General features: G+C 41.4%; 1 protein-coding gene across 1 annotated transcript in view; it reads left to right on the plus strand.

The window, feature by feature from the left end:
* The window catches only part of JAZF1 (JAZF zinc finger 1), a 314,323-nt gene extending 286,328 nt beyond the window's left edge, over positions 1-27,995 (plus strand). Inside the window, exons 4-5 of the mRNA XM_088461453.1 lie at positions 4,408-4,577; positions 22,117-27,995. Coding sequence (XP_088317579.1) covers positions 4,408-4,577; positions 22,117-22,293 — 347 coding nt within the window. The 3' untranslated portion in view covers positions 22,294-27,995. The remainder of the gene's footprint in view (positions 1-4,407; positions 4,578-22,116) is intronic.
* The last annotated feature ends 4 nt before the right edge of the window (positions 27,996-27,999 follow it).

Here is a 27,999-nt window from a genome sequence, read left to right on the forward strand (position 1 = left end):
CCTCCAGTGTCCCCTAGTGGATGAAGGAGAAAACAGGATTTTGGTACTTACCGATAAATCCCTTTCTCCGATTCCACAGGGAAAACGGGACACTCACCCGGTGCTGTTCCTTCCTGCCATTGTTGGTTGTCATTCTACGTTATTGCTGGTTGTTTTTCTTTGTTCTACTGTTTTTTAGAACCTTTTTACACGTTATGTGTTGTTTGTCATTATGTGTACTTGCTTCACCTCCGCCTCTGCCGTTTGTCTTTCCAGCTCTCCTCGGACACAGTTTCCGAAGACTGGCTTGTAGGGGGGTATAGAGGGGAGGAGCTAATCACACTTTCTAAATTTAAAGTGCCAGCTCCCAGTTAGCACAAATCTATACTCCACTGTCATGAAGCCTCCAGTGTCCCCTGTGGAATCGGAGAAAGGGATTTATCGGTAAATACCAAAATCCTGTTTTTTTAGCGCAGATTCTGGCCATTGGATATAAGTTAGACGATAGGCAGCTGTCATGTTGGAAGTGATGTACATCCATTATTTTGTGTGCTTTGTATTTTATATTGGAGAGTATTGTCTATGTATAATATACATAATACTCCCATAATGCAAGTTTACAGTTTTTATAATTCTATATTTTGCATGCCTTACAGTGGTACAGTACAGCAATGCATAACCTAACCTGCTCCATGCACAGAGTCACTGTGCGTCCCAGCCTTCACATTGCACAGTAGTAAAACCAGGCCCCCCCGCGACTGCAGTGTTCCCCTTCCGACAGCTTGATTAATAAGCTTAAAACACAAATTGAAATGAAAAGAGAAATGAGCTGCAGGTGGCTGGTCACCTTAGGCTGTGCACAGCAAACGAGCCTGCCAGCCATACAATGCCATTCATTCCCACACCTGAGGGACTGAACTGTGCGACCGTAATTGCTGTAACTCTTATTAATGTTCTGACATAATTCCTATTAATTCCAGAGGGCTAGTAAATGCATTAGGACTTGTCAACATATTATTTGACACGGTTTATGATCTGTAGAATTATACTCCTCAGGATCGGGCAGTGCTGAGAATAAGCCTCAGATAGTCAGCCCTGCGCATTACCTAGAGAAAGAACTTTACAGGCTGGTCAAATGACCTTTTTTTAAGTTTGAGCTTTTAGTCAATAGCTAGCAGTGTCTAGTGTTAGCAGCTGTTGCAATGTTATTTAATTGGAATTAACTCCAAAGGTACAGTCTTGTATTTCAATAGTTAATGCGGACATTCCACACATTTAAAGGAAAACTGCCATTAATGTACATTTTTAATTAATCGTTTAAAGTGAGAAATTCCTGAATTTTACGGTTTGAGTTTGGGCAAAATTTTTATTAATTAAATAACTTTTTTGTGTTATGGTCATAGCTGGCTAATTATACCACCTGGTGGGAAGGAGGAGTTATAGCATGATATGTCAAATCAGATATTGTATATTTTGTGTGTTATGGTCATAGCTGGCTAATTATACCACCTGGCGGGAAGGAGGAGTTAAAGCAGGATATGTCATATCAGATATTGTATATTTTGTGTGCTATGGTGATAGCTGGCTAATTATACCACCTGGTGGGAAGGAGGAGTTATAGCATGATATGTCAAATCAGATATTGTATATATTGTGTGTTATGGTCATAGCTGGCTAATTATACCACCTGGCGGGAAGGAGGAGGTATGGCCGGAGATGTCCTATCAGATATTGTATATTTTATACCACCTGGCGGGAAGGAGGAGTTATGGCAGGAGATGTCATATCAGATGTGTGTGAGGCTGCGATGGTACTCGATGTTACCGATGGTTTTGCAGTCTTGCTAAACATTGCGGATGTGTGTATGGTGAGGTGAGCGTCCCTATGTAGTGCTGCAACAGCATAATGATTGCAATGGATTAGCATATCATCGCAGTCAGAGTGTGTGCGTAATCGCAGCCGCGATCACAGTTGCGATCTGTAGTGAATCAGGTCCTAAGTCTTTTGTTTTACACAATGCATACCTTGAAACATTTGGGAGCCTGGAAGCAGTATGGAAGCCATTGCTACGGCATGCTGGGGGGATGCGCATAATAGGGAATGGGTATGAAAATCCCGACTGCAGAACCCTGACAAGATCCCGACTAGGGCTGGTAAGTACCCTAACCCTCCCGCCTCTCCCCCCATCCCTTAACCCTCCTTTAGTGGTGCCTAACCCTAAGACTCCCAGGTCGGTGCCTAACCCTAAGCCAAACCCCCCCCTCCCGAGGGTGCCCAAACCAAACCCTCCCTTCTCACACCCTAAACCTAACCCACCCCGTGGCTAAGTGCTAAGACGCCCGGACATACCTCGATCAGTCCAGGGTCCTTCTGTATTCTGGCGTCTGGATTAAGATAGGCGTCGGTATTGTGACGCCTATCTTAAGCCCCCGTCGGGCTTTAGTTGTTGGGATATAGACCGGTGGCATGTAGTCCACCGGTCTATACCTACATACCCACTTTGTACTACATGTACTTTGTAAGGCGCTGCGGAACACTTGTAGCGCCATATAAATAAATAATAGATGTGGCCACCCCTGTTTTTAGCAAGGGAAAAACAAAACATCAATTGATCACCAGACAGCTCCCCCATAATGGAATTGTTCCAATGAGATCTGGACAGTTGGGAGGTACAGTATGAACAGTATTTGTTTTATACTTTGCAATTATAGTTGTTACTGTACATGGCTAAAGGGTATATTTATCAATCAGTGATAACACCTTTCTCCAGGTTTTTTTTTTTATCACCGCTTTCACCAATTTAACACTGTTCACTGATATCTCTTGAGGTCCCTATATATCTGCAGTCTAAGGCGTCCCCGTAGCCTGCTATGGGGGCTTGTGTGTCTGCTCCATTTAACAAGCTTTCTGCTGCTACTGTACATACTGTAATGCCATCATCAGATACCAGCTATAAATAAAAATAATGTGTGTAATATTTAAGTTACCCCATTTATCTTTAAGGGCCTGATTAGAGTTAAGAGTAAAGCAAAAAAGAGCAAGTAACTAACTGCACCTTGGAAAAACCATGCTGCAAAAACCAGGTTGTTTGTTTTTTAAATGTGCAGATTTAGATGGCTACGGCATGCTGGGGGGATGCGCATAAAAAATTGTGAGTTTCCTGTAGCTTCTGGTAGAATAGGCACTTATGCTTTGGGTCCCAGATGTTGAGGAACCTTATTTAGAGTGAGTAGACATTGCACATTGGGCATAGCTAATTATATCACAATAAGTTTAACAACATGACCTTGTATTATTCAGACTAATTTTCTAACATTTAAGTTCAAATTGTGAATTTAGGTTCAAACTTTGTACTAAGGTATAACAACCAGTTTCATTCCTTGCACAAGATAAGACGTAATTGCTGACTGTTTTGGGTCAGTGCATCTTTTGCAGCTAAATGCAATGTTAGTAAATGAGTAATGTTATACATAAGACACAGTTTTATCCACTTTGTAATTTTTAACAGGTATTCAGAGTCACATTCTGAGTGGCAGGCAAAAGCGAGCACAGCAGTGTCTATTGCCTGACACCCATCAGCGAGTTTATGGAAATGGCCTACAAACTCCTTCCCTTGTGTACATAATGCGGCCGAATGTGCAAGAACTGTAGCCACCTCCCTGTCATTCTGTAGGAGAGTAAAATTAAAGTGGGCCTGTCAACGTGAAGTAATATTTTAAGCATTTATCCAACAGTCATTTTCTCAGCTGTCCTTCCAGGAATCACTATATCCTTTCCAAATGCCCTTTTGCTGGTAGACATGTATGGCTCCCATATTTGTAGAGGAGATGCACCTTAGGTTCCGGCACACAGCTAAGGCACAGTCTTGTGCAGGCAGAACCGGATTACATAGACAGGTCTTGGTGGACGCACCACCAGACAGTGGCAGTTATGCTGCTGCCTCCCCATGGGAGGGACCTGGCACACATATCTATTTGTCCCTCTCATGCATCTTCCTTCTCCTCCTAGTTACTTCCTCCATAGCACCACCTCCGATTTTCCCCAGTGTACTAAATTAGTAATAGCAGATTGAAGAAACAACCAAAGGAAAAATGGTATTTATCAAGCTTCTTCTTATAGCCTACACAGTGATTTATGTTACAAAATCACATCTAATTTTTTTTCCAAGGGATTGCTGCTTTATACTGCGTATAACAAAGGCTATGTTAATATAATTTTTACTAAAAATGCTTTTTTTTAAAGATTTTGTTTTCACTGTCTCTTTTTATTCCTTTGCTACTGTCAATGGGAAGTGATTCCTATCTTAACACATTACCGTAGATGTTTTTAAGGTGCCAGTGTACTTTTATGTTTACTTGATGGATACTGATGTGTGTCGTCTGTTTCCTGCACCGTGGACATTTCTTAAGATGCTCTCTCATCCTGCAGGTAGTGAATATGACGAGGAAGAAGTAGACTATGAAGACTCGGACAGTGATGAATCTTGGACCACCGAGAGTGCCATTAGTTCTGAAGCAATCCTGAGCTCCATGTGTATGAATGGAGGGGATGAGAAGCCATTTGCATGTCCAGTTCCTGGATGTAAAAAGAGATATAAGGTAATGTAAATGTTGTTTAAGCCCAGGGGAGTTGTTACAAATGACTTCCCTATATTTGGTTTAGAACGTATCGCTCTTGTGGTGCTGAGTACATTATTTCCCTTGAGGAGACATTTTTTATCACAACATCTTAATCTATTACATAATTAGCCTGATGCACACTGGCAACTTTTCAGTGGTATCTGAAGTGTGAAGGGACATATCCATTACACGACTTTTTGAACGAGGTTTTGGTCGCATTGTTCACAAAGTCGTGTAATGGATAGTCGGCAAGGACCAGAGATGCGCGTGCACGCTGGGTCCTTGCCGACCCTGACTATCTGCCGAACATGCTGGTTAACCTGACGACACTCAGGTTCCACATGTTAGCAGATAGGAAGGTCGGTCTCCGGCACTGAATGACGTTCAGTGAACTCCGTTCAGTGCGGGCACTGCACCCGGCGACCTAAAGGACTGAACGCTAGACGTTCAGCTTTTCAGGTCGCGTAATGGATAGGCCCATTAAGGAGAAAAACTTTTGCTATCGGCGCTAACAATAATATACTGCAAATTTATGTGTGTGCAGCAAATAAAACAAAGGGGATTTTGTCATGATTTGATCAAAGCATTTAAGCCTGCAGCCCAGCATCAAGGGACCCCATTTTTCTGCAGGTCCCTAACGCATATATGCCCAGCACATCATTTCATTGCAGTTAAATGTACTCACCTCCTAGATACAGAGGGACACATCTATACAGGGGAGAACACCTGGATTAACAGGCAGTGTCATTTAAAAGTATTTGCATATATTACATAAAGGATAATAATACTGTATATACAGATGAGTCCTCATACACCTAGGGGTACATTTACTAAGGATTGTGTCTGGTCCGAGATTGGCGAGTTTAAACACTCACTTCTTCGCTGGAACACAGGACACTCTTGACAGCTGAAACACTCAAATTTACCAAGAATCATGTTTTACAGAATCGTGTTTCTCAGGGGTGTATGTTATCATGTTTCTCTCCGTGTTCCGTGTGTCTGCCTGCAGCCAAACACAACCGAACGTGCAGTCTGCACATATCAGTGAGCAGGCTGCATGTGTGTTTTGTGTAAAAAAAAGTGTTCAAAACTTTTTTTTTTTAAATAAATGGCGTGGAGTTCCCCCTCTAAAACATAACCAACCCCGGTTCGAAAAATACGGGGGACAAAATGTGTAGGGGTTCCCAGTATTTCAGGAACCAGCACTGGGCTCTGTGACCCGGTTTTAAAAATATGGGGAAAACGTGGCGTGGGGTTCCCCGTTTTTTTAAAACCAGAACCGGGTTCCACTAGCCGTGGTGTAATGCCGCAGTCAGGGGGACTCTTTCACTAGGTCCCCTGGCCAAAGCATTAACACTCCAAACTAGTCAGCCCAGGCCGGGGATCCCAGGAAAGGTGGGTACCCCTCCAGCAGGGGCTTATGTATAATGGGTGCAGGGTGTGCGGTGCACACAGGCCCCTGGGCCGCCGCGGCCATTTTCCCGGCATTTTGCGCATGCTCAGTGGGGAAATCGCTGAGAAAATGGTGCATGCAACATTTTCCCGGTAACCTGCGCATGCGCGGTAGACTCTCGGCACAGACTAGTGCCCAGAGTATACTGCCGTGGTCAGTCTGCTGCCGAACGCCGGGGAGAGAGTAGGGGACACCAGAACGGGGAATGCACATGGGCCCCCCTCTCAATATGTCCTTGCCCCTCAGTTAAGGGGTTACCTCTCTCCTGAGCACCCCAGGACTGGGCTCTTCCCTACACACCTGGCTTGTGGGTGCAGGGGTAATAGTGATAATGATAATAGTATAATATTGTTTTTTATAGTGGGACTACAGGTCCCAGCATGCCTGCCCTTTGGCACTTGTAGAACTACAAGTGCCAGAAGGCGGCAGCACTGGTACCCCCACTGTAAAAAAAGTAAAATTTTATTACATGCACTCGTACTATACTCACCTTGTCCCCAGTGTCCGGTCCTCTTCTTTAGTAACATCCCTGTGTTTGGATAAGAAAATAAATAAATTAATACTCACATATCCCTTGGCGCAGGTCGGTCCTCTTTTCCAGTAGAATCCCCGGCCATTAAAACAAGAGAATGCAGTGTCCCGAGCCATTTCAGACTGAAGAGCCGTATGTGTTTCCACATTACAGCTCTTCCCCGGCAAGTGACGGGACTCACAAGGTTTCCTGCACTTCCGGGGCCATCAGCCAATCAGAGGCCGCTATTACAGTAAGTGACCACTGATTGGCTGTGAGTGGCTTGGCTGTCAATCAACAGGCAGGCCATTGATTGGCTAACAGACAGGCATTGCGTTGCGATTAATACATACAGAACCTGACGTGCCTAGAAGGGCTGTTTGGTGTGACTACTGCAATAGTGTATTTAAGACATATCTGTATGTTGTTTTCAAATGACCCTGTGTAATGTCATTAGTTACGAATGCATCCTCATGACAACTGGTTCAGCCCACAAAATGGCCGCTACCACTCTGAGTAACCAGCCAGGTACAATCTTCTTCCTGTGAGCCTGACTGGAGAAGTGCAGCCTCAGAGTAAAATACTGCCAATTCTCAGCAGTGGGTTGACGCTCCACCACAACAGTTTAACTATTGCCTGGCAGCACCACGGCACCATGGCCTACAAGATGGCAGCTTCGACCTCTTTTCATACAACGTTTATAATGTAACAGAAAAATCCCCACAACATTTCAACATAATAAGGGAGTTTAACCAATAACACATTTTGGTGCAGATGTTTAAATAATGTTATTGGGTAATCGAAAGTGAATCACATTGGGGTCTATTCATGAAGCGGAGAAGAGCCCTGTTTAGCTGAATTCAGGGTTCTTCTCTGCTTCGTGCAATTCACCGTGGAGAAGTTTATTACTTTGCCAGCGGCACCCCTGTTCCATGCCTTTATCGCATCACCATACTATAGTATGGCGAGTGCAATTCATAAAGGAACAGAAAGCTCATCTTTCCATTCCTCTCCTGCAGGAACAGATTCGCCATCTGTGGATGGCGTAGTCTGTACCGCAAGCTGAACAGAGCAGGGAAGTTGCATACTTCCCTGCTATTTGCCTGGCACTCGGCGCTGGCTCCGCCCTCTTTTCCTAGCGTTCATTGCAGCAGGTCCAACCTGACCTGCTGCGCTCGGATGCCGGAGCATGCACAGTAAGAATACAGGCATATCGGGCTCCAAATAGGTCTGATTTCTCACTGTGTCCAGGGATCGCAGAGGGACCTTCAGCGCCCGAAGACGCCGGACAGGTAAGTCTACATGAATGGCTACTATACATCATTATATATCGCATTGATGTGATGCGATATATAGTGATGTTTATCGTGAGCCACTTCATGTTCTTTATGAATAGACCTCATTGTAACAACCTACTTACATCTCCCTGATGGGGGGAGCAGAGAACATTTTCCATTCCTTGTAACTTGTATGATGCATTCTTCATGGAAAGAGTCATGGAAGAGATTTAAGATTAGACAACAATTTGTTGGCCGTTCATATTTTACAGTATAATATCATTCTGTATTATGAATTATGTGTAATGAATCATAGACAAGGTATTCTAGCTCATTACCCAAACTTAGTGACTTTATAAGCAACACTTCTCATTTATCAACCATTTTATCATATGCAACGTGTGCTAAATCTCGCTGTGTATGATAAATGGTGCTCCAGCCAATCAGCTCCCAACTGTCATTTTTCAAACAGATGACAGCTGGGAGCTGATTGGCTGGAGCACAGGGCCGGATTAAGGTCTGTGGGGGCCCCTATATACCACCATTTATCGTCACCCTAGGATTTTTTTTTCTTTCTATTCACCTTAATGCCCCTCTTGCAATGCCCACTGTAGAAGTGCCCCTTATGCAATGTCCCCAGTAATGGTCCCCCCTGTACAGTGCTCCTTATGCAGTACCCCCTGTAATAGTCTCCCCTATGCAGTGCCCCCTGTAGTACTGCCCCCAGTATTGGTCTTCCCTATGCAGTGCCCCTTATATAATGCCCACAGTAGTGGTCTCCCCTATGCATTGCCCTCAGTAGTAGTTCCCCCATATGCATTGCCCGCAGTAGTAGTCCACCCTTATACAGTGCCCCCAGTAGTAATCCCCCCTATGCAGTGTCCTTTATATAGTGCCCCCACTAGTATTCCCCCAAAAGCATTGCCCCCAGTAGTAGTCCCCCTATACAGTGCACCCAGTAGTAGTCCCACCATGCTCTGCCCCCAGTAGTAGCCCCCCCTATGCATTGCCCCCTGTAGCAAACACTCCCCCTCTACAGTGCCCCCATGAAGTGCCCCCCTTCTGTTGCACAGTTGGTAGAGACGTCAGCGTCATGACGTCTCTCCCATCATCACCAGCCGGCTCCCTAAGTTGAAGAAGCAGCCAATGAGAGTCTGTCTGACTCTCATCGGCTGCTGTAACATACACATAGCTGCCGCCGGCGGCTGTGTGTATGTCACTGTGTAGTGTGGCCGCGCTCACTGCGTGGTCTACACTACACTAGCGGAGGGTGCACTAGCGGCAGGTGCAGACAGCACACCGCTGCTAGCGGGGGCCCCTCCGTGTGTGGGGGCCCAGGGACAACCGCCCCTGTTGCCCCCACTTAATCCGGCCCTGCTGGAGCACAATTATCATAGGCAACGAGTCTTATCACTCACTGCGTATGATAAAACTCATTGATGAATGAGGCCCATAATGTTTAGAAGCTTCCACTCTGTACATGTTACAGTCTTGTTCCAGGACATGTGCAAATGATGCCCTGCTCCATTGCATGCACACGCTAATCTTTTACTTGATAATATAATTGGTATGGTTTTCAGCTGCTTTCCTAATTGCTTTAGTCCCTGTTTTATGCCTAAAGGTACATGCACATTTCAAGTATAGTATGGAAAAAGAGAGACTGTAAATAAGAGTATTAAAGACGCAATTAAACATGGAATCCCGGCCCCCGCGCCTGCCGAGGTGCGCCTAGGGCTGTCACGGCTGTGTGTATGAGCTGCTTTCTGCTTTAGCCTCTTGACTCTCTCAGTCACACTTGTGTCTCACATGATGTTTGTTCCTGTCCATTTAAACCTCTAAAAGTGTGAACACATTTATGGCACAGCCAGATACAATAAATTAGTGTTAGCCTGGTACAACATGGCACATCCAGACACTCTACTGTATGCAGCTTTTGTTTTTAATTAAGGCACAATTAGTACGCTCTAGGCCTCTGGACGAAGGATACCTGTTCCCAACAGAGAGAGAGGTTTTATGTCTGCTTAACAGATTCAAAGAATGAGAAAATCACGTATGGCCATTACACAGACGTGGCCTTCTCTTCACAAGAATACACTTTGTTTATGAGTAAAGTGATGGTAGTGAAAGGATAAACTGTAAAGTTGACAGTGTCTTAAGTCTACAGGAAGCAAACAAGCCATTGTGATTGTAAGAGGGCTCCATTTTCCCAGGGGCCATCTGTATACTGCAAGTGTTTCTTTAGAAGAGAGAAGCTAGGGGTAGGAGGTTGTAATTTGCTACATCCTGTCTGTTCTCTGTTTGACTGCCAGCCTCTGTTTATTGCCCAAATAAGAGTGCTGTTCCTGCCTGCTTTTCCTATCACACCAACCTCCTATCAGATGTACTGTACAAGGACTGTCTCATCGCTGTCTCGCTCTCCGTTAAGTCAAGAAAACTGGCAAATATAAAGTAATGATACAGACACTTGAATAAATAGAATTTGTTTATTCCTTCTTTCCCAAAGCTTTTCTATAAAATATGTTGTCAAATTCAGAATAAAATATTCCATTTTATCATAATGTGCATTGTATATTACAAGCCTGTACCTCTGTGCTACCTGAGAATGGTCCTCCAGCCGCCCAGTTCCATAACAGCCGTTTCTAACATTAAGAACCTCATCCCCTCTATGGCGCTGGATGTTGGACTTCTTTGTGGTTTCAGGAACTGGACTGTTCACAATCACTGAGACGACAATAAATTCTGGATTTTACTAGCAAACTATACAAGAGAACATCATGGTATCAGTCTGTGATCTAAAGCTAAATAGAGTTGGGGTTATCCATTGGAAATATTCTGGCATTTGCCTGACAAGAACAAAAGCTTATTTTATAAGCACAGTGATACACCTTGGTTTGCACTGGTGTGCCTGGATGGTCTGTCCCATACACACCAAGCTGTGTGTCAGGGTTGGATACGATTGGTCGACAGTTATCATGGCGGCATTCATCATGTCTAAATGAATGCTATATCAACATGATGAACTGTCAAACAAACTGTCCCTGGTGGTCTAGCGGTGTCTTAACTTGTCCCGGTAGCTTCAGCGTCTACTTCCGCTGGTCACGTGAGGATCAGTTCCGACGGCGATGTCTCAGCAATGGTGTTCTGGTGAGTATTTTCCCCACTATCCCTAATCCTAATCACTACCCCTAACCCTCCCTCTAATTGCAAAACATAAACTCTCCGCAGCCTCACCCTAACCCTCCCGCTCGCAGCCTTCATTCTGAAGATGTTGACATGGTGCTTGTTGACAGTTTGAACCTTGTTGACATTCTAATGTTGATATTGTGGTGTCCACATTATGAATGTCGACATGATTACTGTCGACCTTCTGACCAGATATCTCGTGCCTACCCTTCCCTGATTCAACATAGAAATGCACCTAGGTGTGGCAATGGTGGGAAATTCATATGATTATGAAGTCACATGAAAGCCCAATCTCCATCACATTACTGCCACTCCTTTCTACCAAATAGGTTTTTCGCCTGCTTGGTTTTGCCTTATGTATGGTTTATGATTGGAGTAGCCCTGGAAAAGGCACTTCTCAGTCTAAGAGGTATATCTACTAAAGTGAGTGTTTTTAGAAGTGGATATATTGCCCATAGCACCAATCAGATTCTAGCTATTATCTTCTAGACAGTTCTAGTTAAATGTTAAGTAGAATCTGGTTGCTGTGGGCAACAACTCTATTTTTAAAACTCTCACTTTAGTAAATATACCCGTAAGTGTACACGTGGCTGCAAAACGGATGCTACTGAAAGTATAGGATAAGACTCAAATTCCACCAGACAGTGCAAATTTTAAGCCCATTTGCAAAGTGGAAATGATTGTGTGCCTCTCTACACAGCACGGAGCACTCCTAAAGATGTTCCTATCCCTCTTTCTTATATTAAGTCAATAATACCCGCAAACTGAGGCACTTTGGTGCACCTACTCTGTACTGAGAAAGCCTTCACTAAGCCTATTCCTCCCATCTACCCAAGCGAACGCCACCACCTTGCCGTGCAAGCCCATGAGTTCTGGTGGAAATCTAGGTGCACTTAATGAGATCCAGAACTGCCTTTTCCTGTGCACAGAAGATTATTGACACTTCACAAATGATCTTCAGCATGTGCTGCATTCAATAAAACCATAGAAAAACAACAACGTGGAAGTATCATTTCAGACCACACATATTTCATACTACTGTAGATACAATAACTTAACAGCCGAATCTGTGTCCAGTTAGTCAGCCAATGACTGCACAGATAGCAGTCACCGACCAACTATACTTACGCTTGACTCCTTCTCACCAGCCTTGATAGGTGATGGAGCCCAGTGCATGCAACGATTACAGGCCAAGTAGGTGTCAACACTAGTAAAATATTTTATCTGTGCAGTGTGGTAAACTAGCGTTCATGTTACTTTTTTGTGTTATTGATAGTCCTTCAGTACAACTTCCCATGGTGAATCTAGTTCTTTGTAAGCAAAAAAAGAAGTAATATAAATTCATATATATTTTTTCTTCAGTTTTGTTAACCAGGGCAGTAAATGCCATTTACAAGATTGGCACTGCTGCCGGCTTCATACCTTGGCACACTATATCAATACACACAACAAAATGCTGACATTAACAGAGTGGAAAAAGAAGTAGCAAGTTCCCAGTAATTATACCAGCAGAATTTATATGTTACTCATTCAGATCCGGCTTCACCTTTACTTTGCTTACCCCCTGCCTGCTGCTTGTATGCTATTTGGGTTTTATTAGGGCTGAACTAAATCTTGTCTTCAGTCATAATTTATTTTCACCCCTTCCCTGCAGGTGTGGCTTGTGCTGGCAGTGCAGCCACACAAAGGATCACTCTCACAATTATTTAGAACTCAAGTTTCCAGACTTTCTGAAAGTATTTTATGGCACAATCGTCTGTTTTAGGAGCTATCTGTATTTATAAGATTTTTTTAGTAGTATTGCATTGAATCAGTTACATAAATTATGAAATAGTGTTGTGTACAAGACGAAGATTTTGAAATCTTGTTGATACACATTGTTGGGTGGATGGTACATTTTATCTACAATATGGGAAATAAAAACAAAACGGAAAGTTGTAGACATTTTAGGGTCAATCCAATTAGCCGCGAAGGGTGAGAGTTGCCGTTGCAACAGCGTTAAAATGCCGGCAACGGACCGGCACCTCGCACCCTTCGCGGCCCGCTCTGAGCTCGAATTCACGGAATTTTGCTCGCAGCCCTGGGCTGCAAACAAAATTCAGCGAATCCAGGCTGCCGTATAGTGCGGCCATTGCCGCGATGACTCACGCCAGCAAGATCATCGCGGCTGATAGGATCGACCCCTATGACTAAGTAGGCGCTGTACATCTACCTAGTGTTATAGAATATATTCTGCCCAGTTTATTCTATAATGTATGCACGTGATTGGATTGAGAGAAATGCCTATTTCATTAGAGCTAGCTACAGCTCTCGGTATATTGAGTTATTATTCTTACCTTCATGGTTGTCATAGAATGTTGTTTGCCAGTGCTGTAACAGGGCTTTAATGCATCCTGTGCCCCCTTTCAGTATGATGTCACGCATAGGGGACGGGGCTAGCCAGCACCTGGAAGTGGGCAGTGCATGGAGCATCTAGAAGACGGTCCATGCAGCTGTATACAGCAATCCTGGCTGAAGAGTGCCGTTCCAGGGATCCTGCTATCCAGAAGCATGGGGCAGCGGATGCTGCCACCCACAGGACCCTCCGCTCTGTGCGTCTGCATCGGTTGCACACCCCTATTTATGGCCCTGTGGTTTACCATGTTTATTGCACATCAAGCAATACCTGGGCTTTCCCCCTATCTTGGAACACAGTGGGTTCTGGGAGTTAAAGGAAATATAGTAAAACTGGGCAAACATTAACCAAAGCCATTTCTGTATTACACCCAGATCAGACACTAATGCCCAGTGGTTCTCAACTCTAGTACTCAAGTACCTCCAACAGATCAGGTTTTCTAGATTTCTTTAATCATTCACAGGTTAGATGATCTACTTTGCTGGGTCAGTAATTTTCCCAGCCTGTTTCCACAGACAGAGGGCCTGATTCACTACGGATCGCTATTGCGATTGCAGTTGCGATTACACACGCAGACTTGCTGCAAACATATGCTAATGTTTGCAATCACAAAACCAGCATACAGACGCCCACTACCGCTTTCACACATCCGTAAGGCCTCGCAGACCTGCGAATACATCGGTACCATCGAGTAACATCGGCCCCTCACGCACAATTACAACAGGGCTCAACAGTGGCCTTTAACACTCCAAGCTGAGAGAGGAGTTACAATTTATAAACGGATACTAATAAACTACAGGTTCCACTAAGCCCTGATAATATAAGAAGATAGAGACAGACTAATGAAAAGCAGTCATTGAATAACATATGGTGCTGAATGAAGGCAATCATATAATGAATTGCATATAGATTTTTACTGAAAGCAATTGACAAAAGAGAAACATCAGGATATAAATATGAACAGATACCAACAGCTAGAATCATATCTTATCACTCCATATAATAAAATATCTCAATCAATGATATTTATGAAGTGAGAACAGTATAAAATAAAAGAGGGTATTCATGTAATATATCATAGACTGTGAAGTACAATACAAGGGACAGAACTTGGACCTCATTAATAATATTTTTTGTTCATATGTCTCTTGGATTAATTTAGAGGGTATTTTACCAAGTGTATCTGTCCTCCAGTTGGGTATTGGATGGACTCAGGGGCAGAACTATGGGAGACAATGGAGGCGCCTGTCGCCGGGCTCCAGCTCTGAAGGTGCACCTCCTCCATTGGCCACAACATATTCACCCCACTTAGGGCTGTAACTATGTACCCGAAGTGTACCGTCACGGCCGCCCAATACATGGCACCCCTTCCCTGCAACTGGGAAATCGCCATACACTAGTGGAGAGCTCAGTGTCAGACCATCAGCTGCTGCCTTCGTCTATCTATAGCCTGTCTGCATGCGAAATGCTACATTACAGTGTCAGCGGCTGTGACGGGGGGGGGGACACTAAATTATAACTTGCCTCCGAGCATCTGGGATGAACTTACGCCACTGGATGGACTACTATTCCTACCTGCATATAGTCAGTCCATTGATTAGAATATAAAAACAATATTACAAGGGATAGTCAGTCAGTCAGTCTGTCTGTCTGTCTGTCTGTCTGTCTGTCTGTATTGTATATGTGAAACACACTGTAAGTGACTTAAATATTAAGATCTGAAATAAATACACAGTGGGACTCCTTTTCGTTCTTTTTATTATCACAATTTATTCTTTTTAAGTTTATTCACTAATATATGTCTGATTGTATTTTGGTTTTAATATTTCGCTGTGGAACAACCTTTTAGGGAAAGCAATAAAAGTTATATTTTAATTTAGAATAGTGCGCCATTTAAGACAACCCCTGTCCCCTCTCTTTTTCTCTTCTAGAGCTAAAGAGAAACTGGGGGAGTGGAGAGACAAAAGGGGTCTGGCTGGAGCTGGAGAAACACTGGGGGGCAGAAGTAAGCCAGAACAACTGGGGTGGGCACCCACTTTTGCTTCCAGACACCCGGCATGAAATTACGCCCCTTGCCACAAACCTATTTGTTTACAAGCTATACCGTTACCACAATATTAGGGCCAGCATTATTTAACCCTCTTATATTGTATCAATTATCATTTGGGAGTTTTTTTGTATACTAACTGGGGAAGGTGTATGACACATCAAGATCAGATATCATCCTAATTTGTGAGATTCATAATCTATAAATACCTTCCAAATACCTTCCTCATATCACACCTTCATTGTGGGGAATTGAACCACCTAGAACATAGCTCAGTCTGTTATTTTATGTTAAGTCACGCTGTGACACTTTCCCTCATGGTTCTTATTATTTCTGTGTTATTAATTATAAACCAATTTGGGGAATTTGAACTAATTACAGGTTGAGTCTCCCATATCCAAAATGCTTGGGACCAGGGGTATTTTGGATAACAGAATATTCTGTTATGTACCTTGTAAGGCGCTGCGGAACACTTGTGGCGCCATATAAACGATAATAATAATAATAATAATTCTGTATTTGGAATATTTGCATACCATATTGCAATATCTTAGGAATGGAGCCCAAATATACACACAGAATGCATATATGTGTTATACACACCTTATACACACAGCCTGCAGGTAATTTATACAATATTTTCAATAATTTTGTGGCTCAAGCAAAGTTTGTGTGCAGAAATGAAATTAATTTATGTTTCATATACACCTTATACACAAAGCCTGAAGGTAATTTTATACAATATTTTTTGTGTACATTGAACCATTAAAAATCAAAGGTTTCATTATCTCAGTCATGCCAAAATAATTCCGTATTTCGGAATATTTGGATATGGGAGAGACAACCTATACTACACATCTTATTCAGTGACCATTGGGAGGTATGATGACATTACTCCCATCTCCTTATTAATATTGTATACACCCATTCACTATTATTGTGGCAATTTCTAGAGACACAACCTACACTCACCTTCCAATATGTTTTATGAACATCTGTGAACACTTTTTTGCTAACTAATATCCAACCTAATTGTGGAGAATTTTTATTAAATTCCAATAAAATTGACATTTTATATGATTCATCTCCAATTAACCATATTATCAATTATTAGACCAATTATTAGACCAAGAATGGAGTAATAAAGAGCTACTGCCTTACTCCTTTGAAGGCAGAAAGTCAAAACCTAGATCTTTAGAAAGGCTCAGTAAATAAAGAGGGCCCTTGTATTTACAACATTTGTTTTAATCTCCTTACAGTTTGCTCTCAATAAAGGACAACTCTTTTTTTATTTTTTTGCAGATGACTGTTAGATACTGGATATATATATATATATATATATATATATATATATATATATATATATATATATATATATATAGAGATATAGTAGAGTAGTTGGGGAGGAGAACTGGAAGTTTCACCCACTGAGTTAGAGCTGTCACCGTCTGCAGAGGAGGCATCACAGCCAGAGTTGAGGGTGCCACATCCTGGGTTAGGGTTGCCACAGCCCGAGTTGGGATCATCAATGGCCTATGTGTGGGCAGGGCAGCTTGAGTTGGGGGTGCCACAGTCCGAGTTGTATGTGCCACAGCCCGGGGTGGGGTCACCACTGCCCAGAGTGGAGGCATCACAACCCGAGTTGGGGGCCTTAACTGCTGATTTGTGGGCATGATAGCTGGTGTTGGGAGTGCCACAGCATGAGTTAGGCGCACCACAGCCCAGGGTGAGGTCAACACAGCCCGAGGAAGAGGCACCACAACTTTAGTTTGGGTCACCACAGCCCGAGTTGGGAGCACGATAGCCCAAATTGGGGGTGCCACAGTCTGAGTTTAGTGCACCACAGCCCAGGGTGGAATTGTCCCAGCCTGCATTGTCACTGGCTTTGATGGGGGAGCAGTATGCCTATATTTTGCTACATTATATTTATATGCTGGTAATAATATCAGAAAAAGAGAAGGGTCAATTGCACAGGAAATTTATCAATTGTCTCACATAGGAAGGACCACAAAATAAAGCATTCCCAAATCTCAATTCATTAATTTCTACCTGGGTTTGGGGGTGCTGCCACAGATAAGTAAGATACAAACTATCTAGGAAAGAAGAATCTGTGTATGGCGCATATCAACTGAATAAATTATAACTTTTATTTAATTACATATAAAACATATATAGTATTAAAAAATAGCGAAATATAAAAGACAGTATTCTAGAGAATGTGAAAAAAAAGTATTGAATGTGAAAGAAAAATGCTATATGCCCGTTCTTGATCTTCAAGATAAGTATCCTGTCTTCATGTGCATTCCAATATGAGGAAGATCACCACAAATTCTAATGTTGGTCTGTTAGTTTCATGAGAGTCACATATATGAGATATATGGGGTGCAGATATTCTGGGGAATTACCCTTTATAGGATTTTAAATATATGAGTCCCTTAGTGTTTGATAGAAGTATGCCATATATAGTAGGCTGCATTGCCTTATGTGTTCACTTATATCACTACAGTATCATTAGGCATTACTGTTCATATTCATCCCCCATTCCCATAATTTGCTTATGTATATTCTTTCTCAGGAGATCTGGATATCTATCTTATGCTTCTCTGCAGTTCATATCCATTAGAGAGAGCTTAATCCAGACTTTGATATAAATGTTGCCACTTGCACTTAGTGTTGCACATGTTGTAACTAAGATTGCAAGTGGCAACTGGTGCAATAACGTTTTTTTGTTTATTACGAGTCGCAATGAAAAAAAAAAAACTTTATTGCACCAACCACTGGCTGTGCCTGAAGTTTTGCAATGCGGCGCATGTGACACCATGACGTTACACTGCACCACTAGAAGGCATAGGTTCCGTGGTGCAAATAGGTGCAGACGTAGCCAGAAGACAGGCGAAGGTGAGTGTCTGTGGGCTGGAGCCAGAGGGATGCGGGGGAAGGAACTGGAGAGACAGGAGGGGGCTGGCTGGAGAACAGGATGGGGCAGGCAGGAGAGGCACTGGGGGGGGGGCTGGAGACAAGGGCTGGCTGGAGAAACAGAAGGGGGCTTGCCGGAGCTAGAGCGACACTGGGGGTCTGGAGAGACAGGAGGGGCATGGCTGGAGCTGGAGAAACACCGACGGGCCAGAGCCACCATGAGTTGGGGGAGGGCACCATCTATTTTTTCTTTCGGGCGTCTGACATGAACATACGCTACTGTGGAGCACTATATAAGATTAGTAACGAGCGATAACAAGAATATCACTCGTTGATAAATCTGGGCCTTTATATCTCTCTTTCCAAGTTTTGATAAATCTCCCCCTAAGTCCCTGGTTAGCAGTTAGTCTACAGAGGAAAACCATAGGTAGATTATTCTCAGCTCATCACTGTGTCAGGTGTCACACGCTTACAGTGTCAGGTATGTGCATATTTTACACACTATTTTTGTCCTATATAATTGTCTACAAGGCAGAGGCCACATACTGTATGATAAGAACAGTAATATAATGGCATTCAGTGATGAGCTGCACAGATTTAACAAGCCAGTGGTATTTATGATCTGCAGAGTTTAGTGCTCATCATGTCACATTAACAGAGTGTTGTGTTCTTTTTTTGTACAAGTGTAAGACGATTTTTATTTGTTTCATGTTGTAAAAATGCCCCTGTTCACACACATCATATGCTATGTAGATAATTCATATAGTATTTTCTCAATGTGCCATCTAAACTAGTTCCAGGAATCATTTCAGCTACTGTATATGTCAGATCTAAGCATAAATTCATCTCGTGAATGTAATAAAAATGTCTGATTACTGGCTGGGGAAATAACAATTGTCAGTGCTTATTACAAGATGGGCTTTTTCAGAAAACTGACAGTCACAATATGTCACAAAGCCATTTCATTTCCTGTATTTGAAGTGTACTGGTCAGACATGTATCCGTTCACTCCTATGGAAATACAATGAGAAACGTTTAGAAACCTGGACTGATGTTTTCCTGTATAAGATGCTATGTCACAGGGTAGAAAATGCTGCATGTGTTGTTTTCCACGTTCATAAACTCACTTGCGGAATCACACTCTGCACATGCCCAGCAAAGGTATGCACAATGTGGAGATGAGCATGCAGCTTATGTCTGAGAGGACACTGGCTGCTTGCAGAAAGAAAATAAATGTTTGTAATAAAAACTAAATAAAAAAGTAGCTAACCCGCAACCAGGTATTAGTAAACTCCATATATATACATACATATATATATACATACATATATATATATATACATACATATATATATACATATATATATATATATACATACATATACATATATATATACATATATATATATATACATATATATATATATACATACATATACACACACACATACATATATATATATATATATATATATATATATATATATATATATATATATACACACACACACACATATATATATATATATACACACACACACACATACACAGTCAGGTGCATAAATATTGGGACATTGACAGAATTTTCATATTTTGACCTCTATTCACCACCACAATGGTTTTGAAATGAAACAAACAAGATGTGCTTTAACTGCAGACTTTCAGATTTCATTTGAGGGTAATTACATCCAAATCAGGTGAACGGTGTAGGAATTACAACGGTTTCTATATGTGCCTCCCACTTTTTAAGGGGCCAAAAGTAATCAAGAGAAAAAAGACTATCAACTCAAAAGCTATTTCATGGACAGGTGTGGGCTATTCCCTCGTTATTTCATTATCAATTAAGCAGGTAAAAGGTCTGGAGTTGATTCTAGGTGTGACATTTGCATTTGGAATCAGTTGCTGTCGACTCTCAATATGAGATCCAAAGAGCTGTCACTATCAGTGAAGCAAGCCATCATTAGGCTGAAAAATCAAAACAAACCCATCAGAGAGATAGCAAAAACATTAAGTGTGGCCAAATCAACTGTTTGGAACATTCTTAAAAAGAAAGAACGCACCGTAGAGCTCAGCAACACCAAAAGACCCGGAAGACCACGGAAAACAACTGTGGTGGATGACAGAAGATTTATTTCCCTAGTGACGAAAAACCCCTTCACAACAGTTGGCCAAATCAAGAACACTCTCCAGGAGGTAGGTGTATATGTGTCAAAGACAACAATCAAGAGAAGACTTCACAAGAGTGAATATAGAGGGTTCACCACAAGATGTAAACCATTGGTGAGCCACAAAAACAGGAAGACTAGATTAGAGTTTGCCAAACAACATCTAAAAAAGCCATTACAGTTCTGGAACAACATCCTATGGACAGATGAGACAAAGATCAACTTGTACCAGAGTGATGGGAAGAGAAGAGTATGGAGAAGGAAAGGAACTGCTCATGATCCAAAACATACCACCTCATCAGTGAAGCATGGTGGTGGTAGTGTCATGGCGTGGGCATGTATGGCTGCCAATGGAACTGGTTCCCTTGTATTTATTGATGATGTGACTGCTGACAAAAGCAGCAGAATGAATTCTGAAGTGTTTTGGGCAATATTATATGCTCATATTCAGTCAAATGCTTCAGAACTCATTGGACGGCGCTTCACAATGCAGATGGACAATGACCCGAAGCATACTGCAAAAGCAACCAAAGAGTTTTTTAAGGCTACAAAGTGGAATGTTATGCAATGGCCAAGTCAATCCCCTGACCTGAATCCAATTGAGCATGCATTTCACTTGATGAAGACAACTGAAGGGAAAATGCCCCAAGAACAAGCAGGAACTGAAGACATTTGCAGTAGAGGCCTGGCAGAGCATCACCAGGGATGAAACCCAGCGTCTGGTGATGTCTATGCGTTCCAGGCTTCAGGCTGTAATTGCCTGCAAAGGATATGCAACAAAGTATTAAAAAGTGAAAGTTAGATTTAGGATTGTTTAGTTTGTCCCATTACTTTTGGCCCCTTAAAAAGTGGGAGGCACATATAGAAACCGTTGTAATTCCTACACCGTTCACCTGATATGGATGTAATTACCCTATAATTAAATCTGAAAGTCTGCAGTTAAAGCACATCTTGTTTGTTTCATTTCAAAGCCATTGTGGTGGTGAATAGAGGCCAAAATATGAAAATTCTGTCAATGTCCCAATATTTATGGACCTGATTGTATATAACAGAAAGATAACAGGCGCCACTCCCGGACTGAGAAGGCAAAGACAATAGCTGGTGCTTTATTGACCCCTAAACGTTGCAATAAAGCACCGGCTATTGTTTTTGTCTTCTCAGTCCGGGAGTGCCGCCTGTTATCTTTCTGGCTTGTGTGGAGGGGGTCCGATACCCCAGGGTGAGTACCTTGGCAGGCTAATGTAGCTCATCAAGTATGTTGAGTGCCGGTATTTGGATTTATACATATATCAGGCTAAAAAACAAAACAAGTGCATAAACACAATGAAAAGGAAATTGTAGTTACACATAACTGATAAAATTAATCTTTTGTGAATCAGTGCTAATTATTATTGCCATAAACTGAGCACCTACCACTGCTTCTCCAGGTCATAAAACAATAGTAACGCTGAATGATGCTATGACGTTATGACTGGTTAGCAGCGCTGCGGAATATGTGTGCGCTATATAAATAACTGGTAATAATAATAATATACTGACATAGGGGCATTGTTTCTTTGTCTCATCTGCAGAATGTAAACGGTATCAAGTACCACGCCAAGAACGGCCACAGAACACAAATACGAGTTCGCAAACCTTTCAAATGCCGCTGTGGGAAGAGTTACAAGACAGCTCAGGGTCTCCGACACCACACAATCAATTTCCATCCTCCTGTCTCTGCCGAGATCATCAGGAAAATGCAGCAATAGGGGCTGAAGACGTCTGTGCCAAGAAGCTCTCACCAGCAGAACAGCCACCTTTCTGGTTTTATTTTATACTTTTCTTTTTTATTTCTCTTTATGTTGCATTTCAGGGGAAGCACTCGAAAGTCCTCAGATACCCAAGTTTCAGTGCATGCTTTAATGAAAGGATTCCAGTTGTTTGGAATTTTATCTCTTTTACAAGTGGCCCTTTTTGTACTTTGCACATGTTAGTTACCAGAAGCATTTTCATTACTTTGATACAGTGCTAAAATAATATAAAAGACATACGTTCTATAGGGGGAGCACCTGTTTCTCTCTCCCCACGCTATAGACGTTACATTGGGAGGCATGTTGTATTGTTTAGCTGTGACAGTGTTATGTGAACGGGAAGAGAGATCCTGGCACTGAAACCTTTACAACCATTTTGCTGCCAAGGGAATCTGGAGGGCATAAGTGAGCAGTGGGCATAGAGGTTAAGCTATATTGACCTAGTCTTATCATAGGATGTAAAGGTTCGGTTCTCCTTCATATGTAAATAGTAATTTAAGGGAACATATTTATACCCAGTACCTGTTTATTTGTAAAATAAGAGATGGGCTTATACCCAATGGTGACATGGCATATAATACCCACAGCAAAATGTGTGTAATCATTGGAGGGACTAAACCTTCCAATAGGGAAACTCTGTTACCATAGTAACCTGGATGGAATAACATTGAGAATGTTTTTAACCATCAGGAGGAAACCATCAATGGTTGAACCATTGATAGAACCCGATCACACATGCGTAGATCTAGGCCAACTGACATCGGACATCCGCAGCCAATGTTTTACCATTGGTGAATATCCATCAGTGGTAAAACTATTAATCATCAGTGTCAGACCATCCCTACATTGGGGCATTTATAGAAATGCTGGTCAAAAATATATTGGATGATTAAGAATAAGTTGAGGATAAGAGCATACATGTAGAATTACATGTAGAATGTGTTTTATATGTACATTTGTCTAAATCTTTAGAATTTGTAAAAAAAAAAAAAAAGAAATTTTGTAACAATTCTTTTCAAATGTTTGTTCATCTACGCAATTGTTTATTATTATTGACCCCCATGAGAGCCCAGTGTCTGTATACTCAACCTACTTTATACAGGAACCTGTTTTTTTTTTGATTATTATAACCGGGTGGAGACCAAGTAGTTTTGCTGTAATTAAAATAAAGAATCACGGCCCATGTAGTTATATTTAAATTCCTAACATGCCTGTTTTAGGGGTAATTCTCTCAGAGAACAAGCGAGGTCATTGTTGACAAGTGGTGCAGGCCCAAGTGAGGCCCAAGACTCTGTGTTTGGAGGTCTCCGGATTACCATATATGCAATACACTCTGTTAGCCTCTGTTAGAGACCTAGAACAATATCCCACTACAGACACTTGGGATAGCAGAACAAGGGCACATTGACACATCCCAGCCACAAATAAAAGGCTGAGCACCGCTGGGTTACGCTAGCACATAGCATTGTAAGGTGAATATTAAAATCTTCTCTGTCACAAGAACACCAAGAGAATACTGAAAATACGGTGCTTCAATAAGATTTTCTTTTTAACATGCATTCATTACCTTTTTCAAAGAGGAAGTATTTACACTAAATTGTGATCTTAACTTTTAATTTTTATTCAAAGTGCTGGGTACTTATGTAGCTATACTGAACCCGAGAAGCTCCAGATAATCATGGGTCATATTATAGCTGAAGTTCTTTCCCACATTAATCCTTTCATTGTTTTCTGATGGCGGGAACATAATGTGCATTCAATAACCAAATTTCCACCACTTTCAGACTCGTTAACCTGCCTTACTTGCATAGATAATGGAACTATAAATATTTAACATATTATAATAAAAATATTTTCATACTTAAATAACATACGTATAAAGGTTGTGCTTGCTATAATTTTCCTATTGCTTGTCCTATTTTTGTTACCATTTAAAGTGCTAACGTTCTTATCTGTAACTAGCAAAGAAAAGGAAAAAAAAAAACGTTTCTACGGTTACAGAAGGTGGCCGGCTTAGCCTTGCCACGGTATGGTAACGATTTGGTTTGAAGACAACTTTTTTTCGTGGACCACACTGCCACTTATAATTTATAAAGTGAATCACTCTTGAATGAGCAATGTAATACAGTTTTGTGCATCAGGCAGCATTGCAGGTTTCAGCAACGCAGATACTCTAACAAAAATCAGTGCTAGTTCTGTCATAGAGACAACACAACATAGAATTCTGTAGGCTTTGGGGCTGTGGAGAGTTGATCTCATGTCAGTGTTGTGGCGAGAACTTGCGTGTTCTGGCTCTCTGGTACAATCTGGAGCCCAGCACACACAACTACGGTTATACTGAGCCGTACACAACACCACTTGCTGCTTCCATCCATTAAATCTCTCAATATGCACTATGGATTAAGAGACTTGCCAAGCTTAGTAGTTGTGGAATCACGCATGCTGGGACTTCTGGTCCAACAGTAGCTGGAGATCCATAGCCTGACCTAGCACATGAATGATAAAACTGTGCAGTTAGATTGGATATGGCTTAATTGTGACTCTTGCTAATATTTACATTTCTGGCAGCACTACTGAAGCAGGATTGTGCCATTATATGGTGCACAATAGCAGCACAAATGAAGAGCACAGGAGCGGAGGGTTCACTGCTAAATTGGAGGAAACATTACCTCTTTTTGAAATAGTATTACTGTCATATATAGGACACTGAAATATGTGTACTCGTTTTATACCTTTTAAAAGTAGGAACTAAAACGTCACACTTAATGCTGAGTGGCTGTTCCTGCCAGTCACATGATCATATTATGCCACAGAGCAGGAAACCATTAGGCATAGGTACTGATCCACACTGTGCCAGGAATCATGCCTTCAGTTGGAATTATTTTATATATATATATATATATATACACACACACACACATATATATATATATATATATATATATTTTTTTTTTAGGGAAAAAGCAGCAGGATCTGCTTTATGTATTATTTAAATAGACAGATACTCACATATGATCCATTAGATGTCCCAGGTTAACGTTAGTGAATTACGTTATCCACTTCTCTTTGCTCTGTCTATTTTACCGTATTTTTATTTATTGGTTACGGGTCAAATTAGTAGTAAAAAAAAATTATTTTAGGGCTCAGGGAAAGGTCCCTAAAATGGCCATTTGTCACAGTTCCCATGTCCCTTACCCACAGTTCTTAAAATCAGGACATTCCACTGTGTCTTTTCTTTTGGTTAAATTATCCAGCTAGCTAGGAAGCAAGGTAAAGTGGGGGTTTTTTTGTTTTGTTTTTTTGTTTTTTAGTTTAAGCGATTGAAACATGCTGTGCAAATCCCAATTATTCATCGAATGTGTTTGGCAAATATCTTAAATATTCCTCCACAGCAAACAGTATACACAGCTACACGTATGCTGTCCCACAACTGGATATTTCCATTCTTCTCATTTAAACCCTAATGTAACACACCCAGGTTCTACTTGTGTTGACCTAAACATGCAATGCTGCCACACGTGTTATATTTCCATTTTATTTTTTTGGGCGTTTGACTGAATTGTGAATCTCTCCTTCCTAAAATGGAGAGATTAAAAGCACTTTGTAGTTCTCTATTGCCAACAACGTTACTGTTTCCTGTAATGCCAATAGTTGTGAATACCGCACAGGATATGTGTAAATAGGCCGCACCCCATAACTCTTCACGCACTGAAAGGAGACCTAGAATTAGGATGGGATATAAAGTGTTTCGCCTTTGATGTTTGTAGTAGACTAATTTTTAATTGTACTTTCCTTTTTATTGCATTGTAATGTTTGTTTCATTCCACATGGAGTTATCATTTTAGCCTTACAAGTCACCTGTGTGCTGCAGGTAGATGCGATGTAACACACCTATATTACATACGTACATAAGGATGTCTGGCCCATATACTGTAACAGAGAGTGGCAGAGGCCAGCACAGCACACACATGACAATTTCATATTCTATTACTATAGGTCACTCATCCGCTAATGTAGGCGTCTCCCCCACTCATATACAGCTGCTCGTAGGCAGAGCAAGATGGGTGCTGCGGTTCAGCTATGGGCGAGAGGGTCCGCGTCACTTCCCCCTGCTTAAGTGGTAGGAAAAGTTATTAACACTAATGCGTAGGAGAGAAGGATAATCATAATAGAGCTTTGGAAGTGGCTGATCTAAGCACGTGTCCTAGAGTTCAGTACAATTCTCCTCATGATGCCTTTGTCATTAAGCACTTGCATCTATTCTGCAGGTAGAACTCAAAATGGATGCTGCCAGTGTAAAAGGAAAATATTGATTTTTTTGCAGTAGCCAGATTACTAAATTGAAACATATTCCCTTTCCCAAAAGCAATGTATAAATATGTTAAAATTTTTCGAGTGCATTGTACAGTTCCTTAATCTCCATTTTAAAGAGTTTATTCTGCAGGCAGAATACAAAATGGCTGCTGCCAGTGTAGCATATGAAACAATTCATCATTTAACAAATACCTTTACCTTCACCCATACATGCATCTTTAGCATTTAGTATATAGTATAAGGATACTACAAATGTGAGTTTCCTATACACAGGTTTAGGAATGTGCATTTGAGTAAAAAAAAAAAAAAATCTGTTAGGTAAAAGTACAGTATAATGCAAAAATACCAGTTTCCTGCGATTAAAGTGTTTGTATATGAAAAATACATCCATGCCACAGGGCTATATAATTAGTTCAAGATGCCACTTAAACTGAACTAATGAAATGGGGCACACACCTCCAAAATGTGCATCCCACAACGTCTCAATGGCGGTAGCCTCATCAACGTCTTCGGACAATAAAAACATGTTCTATTGCCAACAGTAAAATTACGGTGCAGCCAGTGTTAGAAGTGATTCAGTTTATACGTTATGTATTCAAACAACGCCTACAATTGCCAGCTGATCGAGGCATAAAAAAAAGAAATGGGAGAAACAACCATTCAGCTTAATTCTTCTATTTCAGCTTAAAGATTTCTTATATTTACAAGAAGCCAAAGCTGTGAGAAACTAGGTAACTTCTGATTAAAGTGCTTTAACTGCTGGTTTATGAATCAGTGGCTCTCTCTAAAAATCAGTCACTATGTTGGTTTTCAAACCGGGAACATTCTGTGGAGCATTTTGCTTGTGTTGGCTGATTTAGACACTGGGACGAATTTGTGAGCCCTATTTGGCTATTTGCTGCAATGTTGGCAGCTTTGCAAGGAGAGAAAAAAAAACCCAGCCGTATCTTTTTTGGCATCATTCTTTATATCCCAGGAAGGATGTTAGCGCAACCGCTAAACAGTTGTAAAATAATATCATTGTTGCATGTAAATTCTTTTCAGCTATAAAACTGAAATTCCAGTTTCTATTTACCTACTGTGTGACAGTATTATTAAACAGGTAAGGATGGGACTATTTTGTTACATTGTGTATAGTGAATGTATTGTACTGTGTCTGTGAAAAGTGTGTTTAAATTATATTTTCATATATTTTGTTGGGGACAGAGTACATGAAGTTTGAAGGTGTCAGGGGTTTTATTGTTTTCAAACTGAAGGCAACTTAATAAAAAAAACTCCTGTCATAAGCTGCTTATAAATGTAAATCAAAATTAAATAAACTGCCTCTGACTGAGAACAAGTACAAATGGC

The sequence above is a fragment of the Taudactylus pleione genome, unplaced genomic scaffold (genome assembly GCF_031769625.1).
Source record: "Taudactylus pleione unplaced genomic scaffold, aTauple2 ptg001052l, whole genome shotgun sequence".
In the NCBI taxonomy this organism is placed as follows: Eukaryota; Metazoa; Chordata; class Amphibia; order Anura; family Myobatrachidae; genus Taudactylus; species Taudactylus pleione.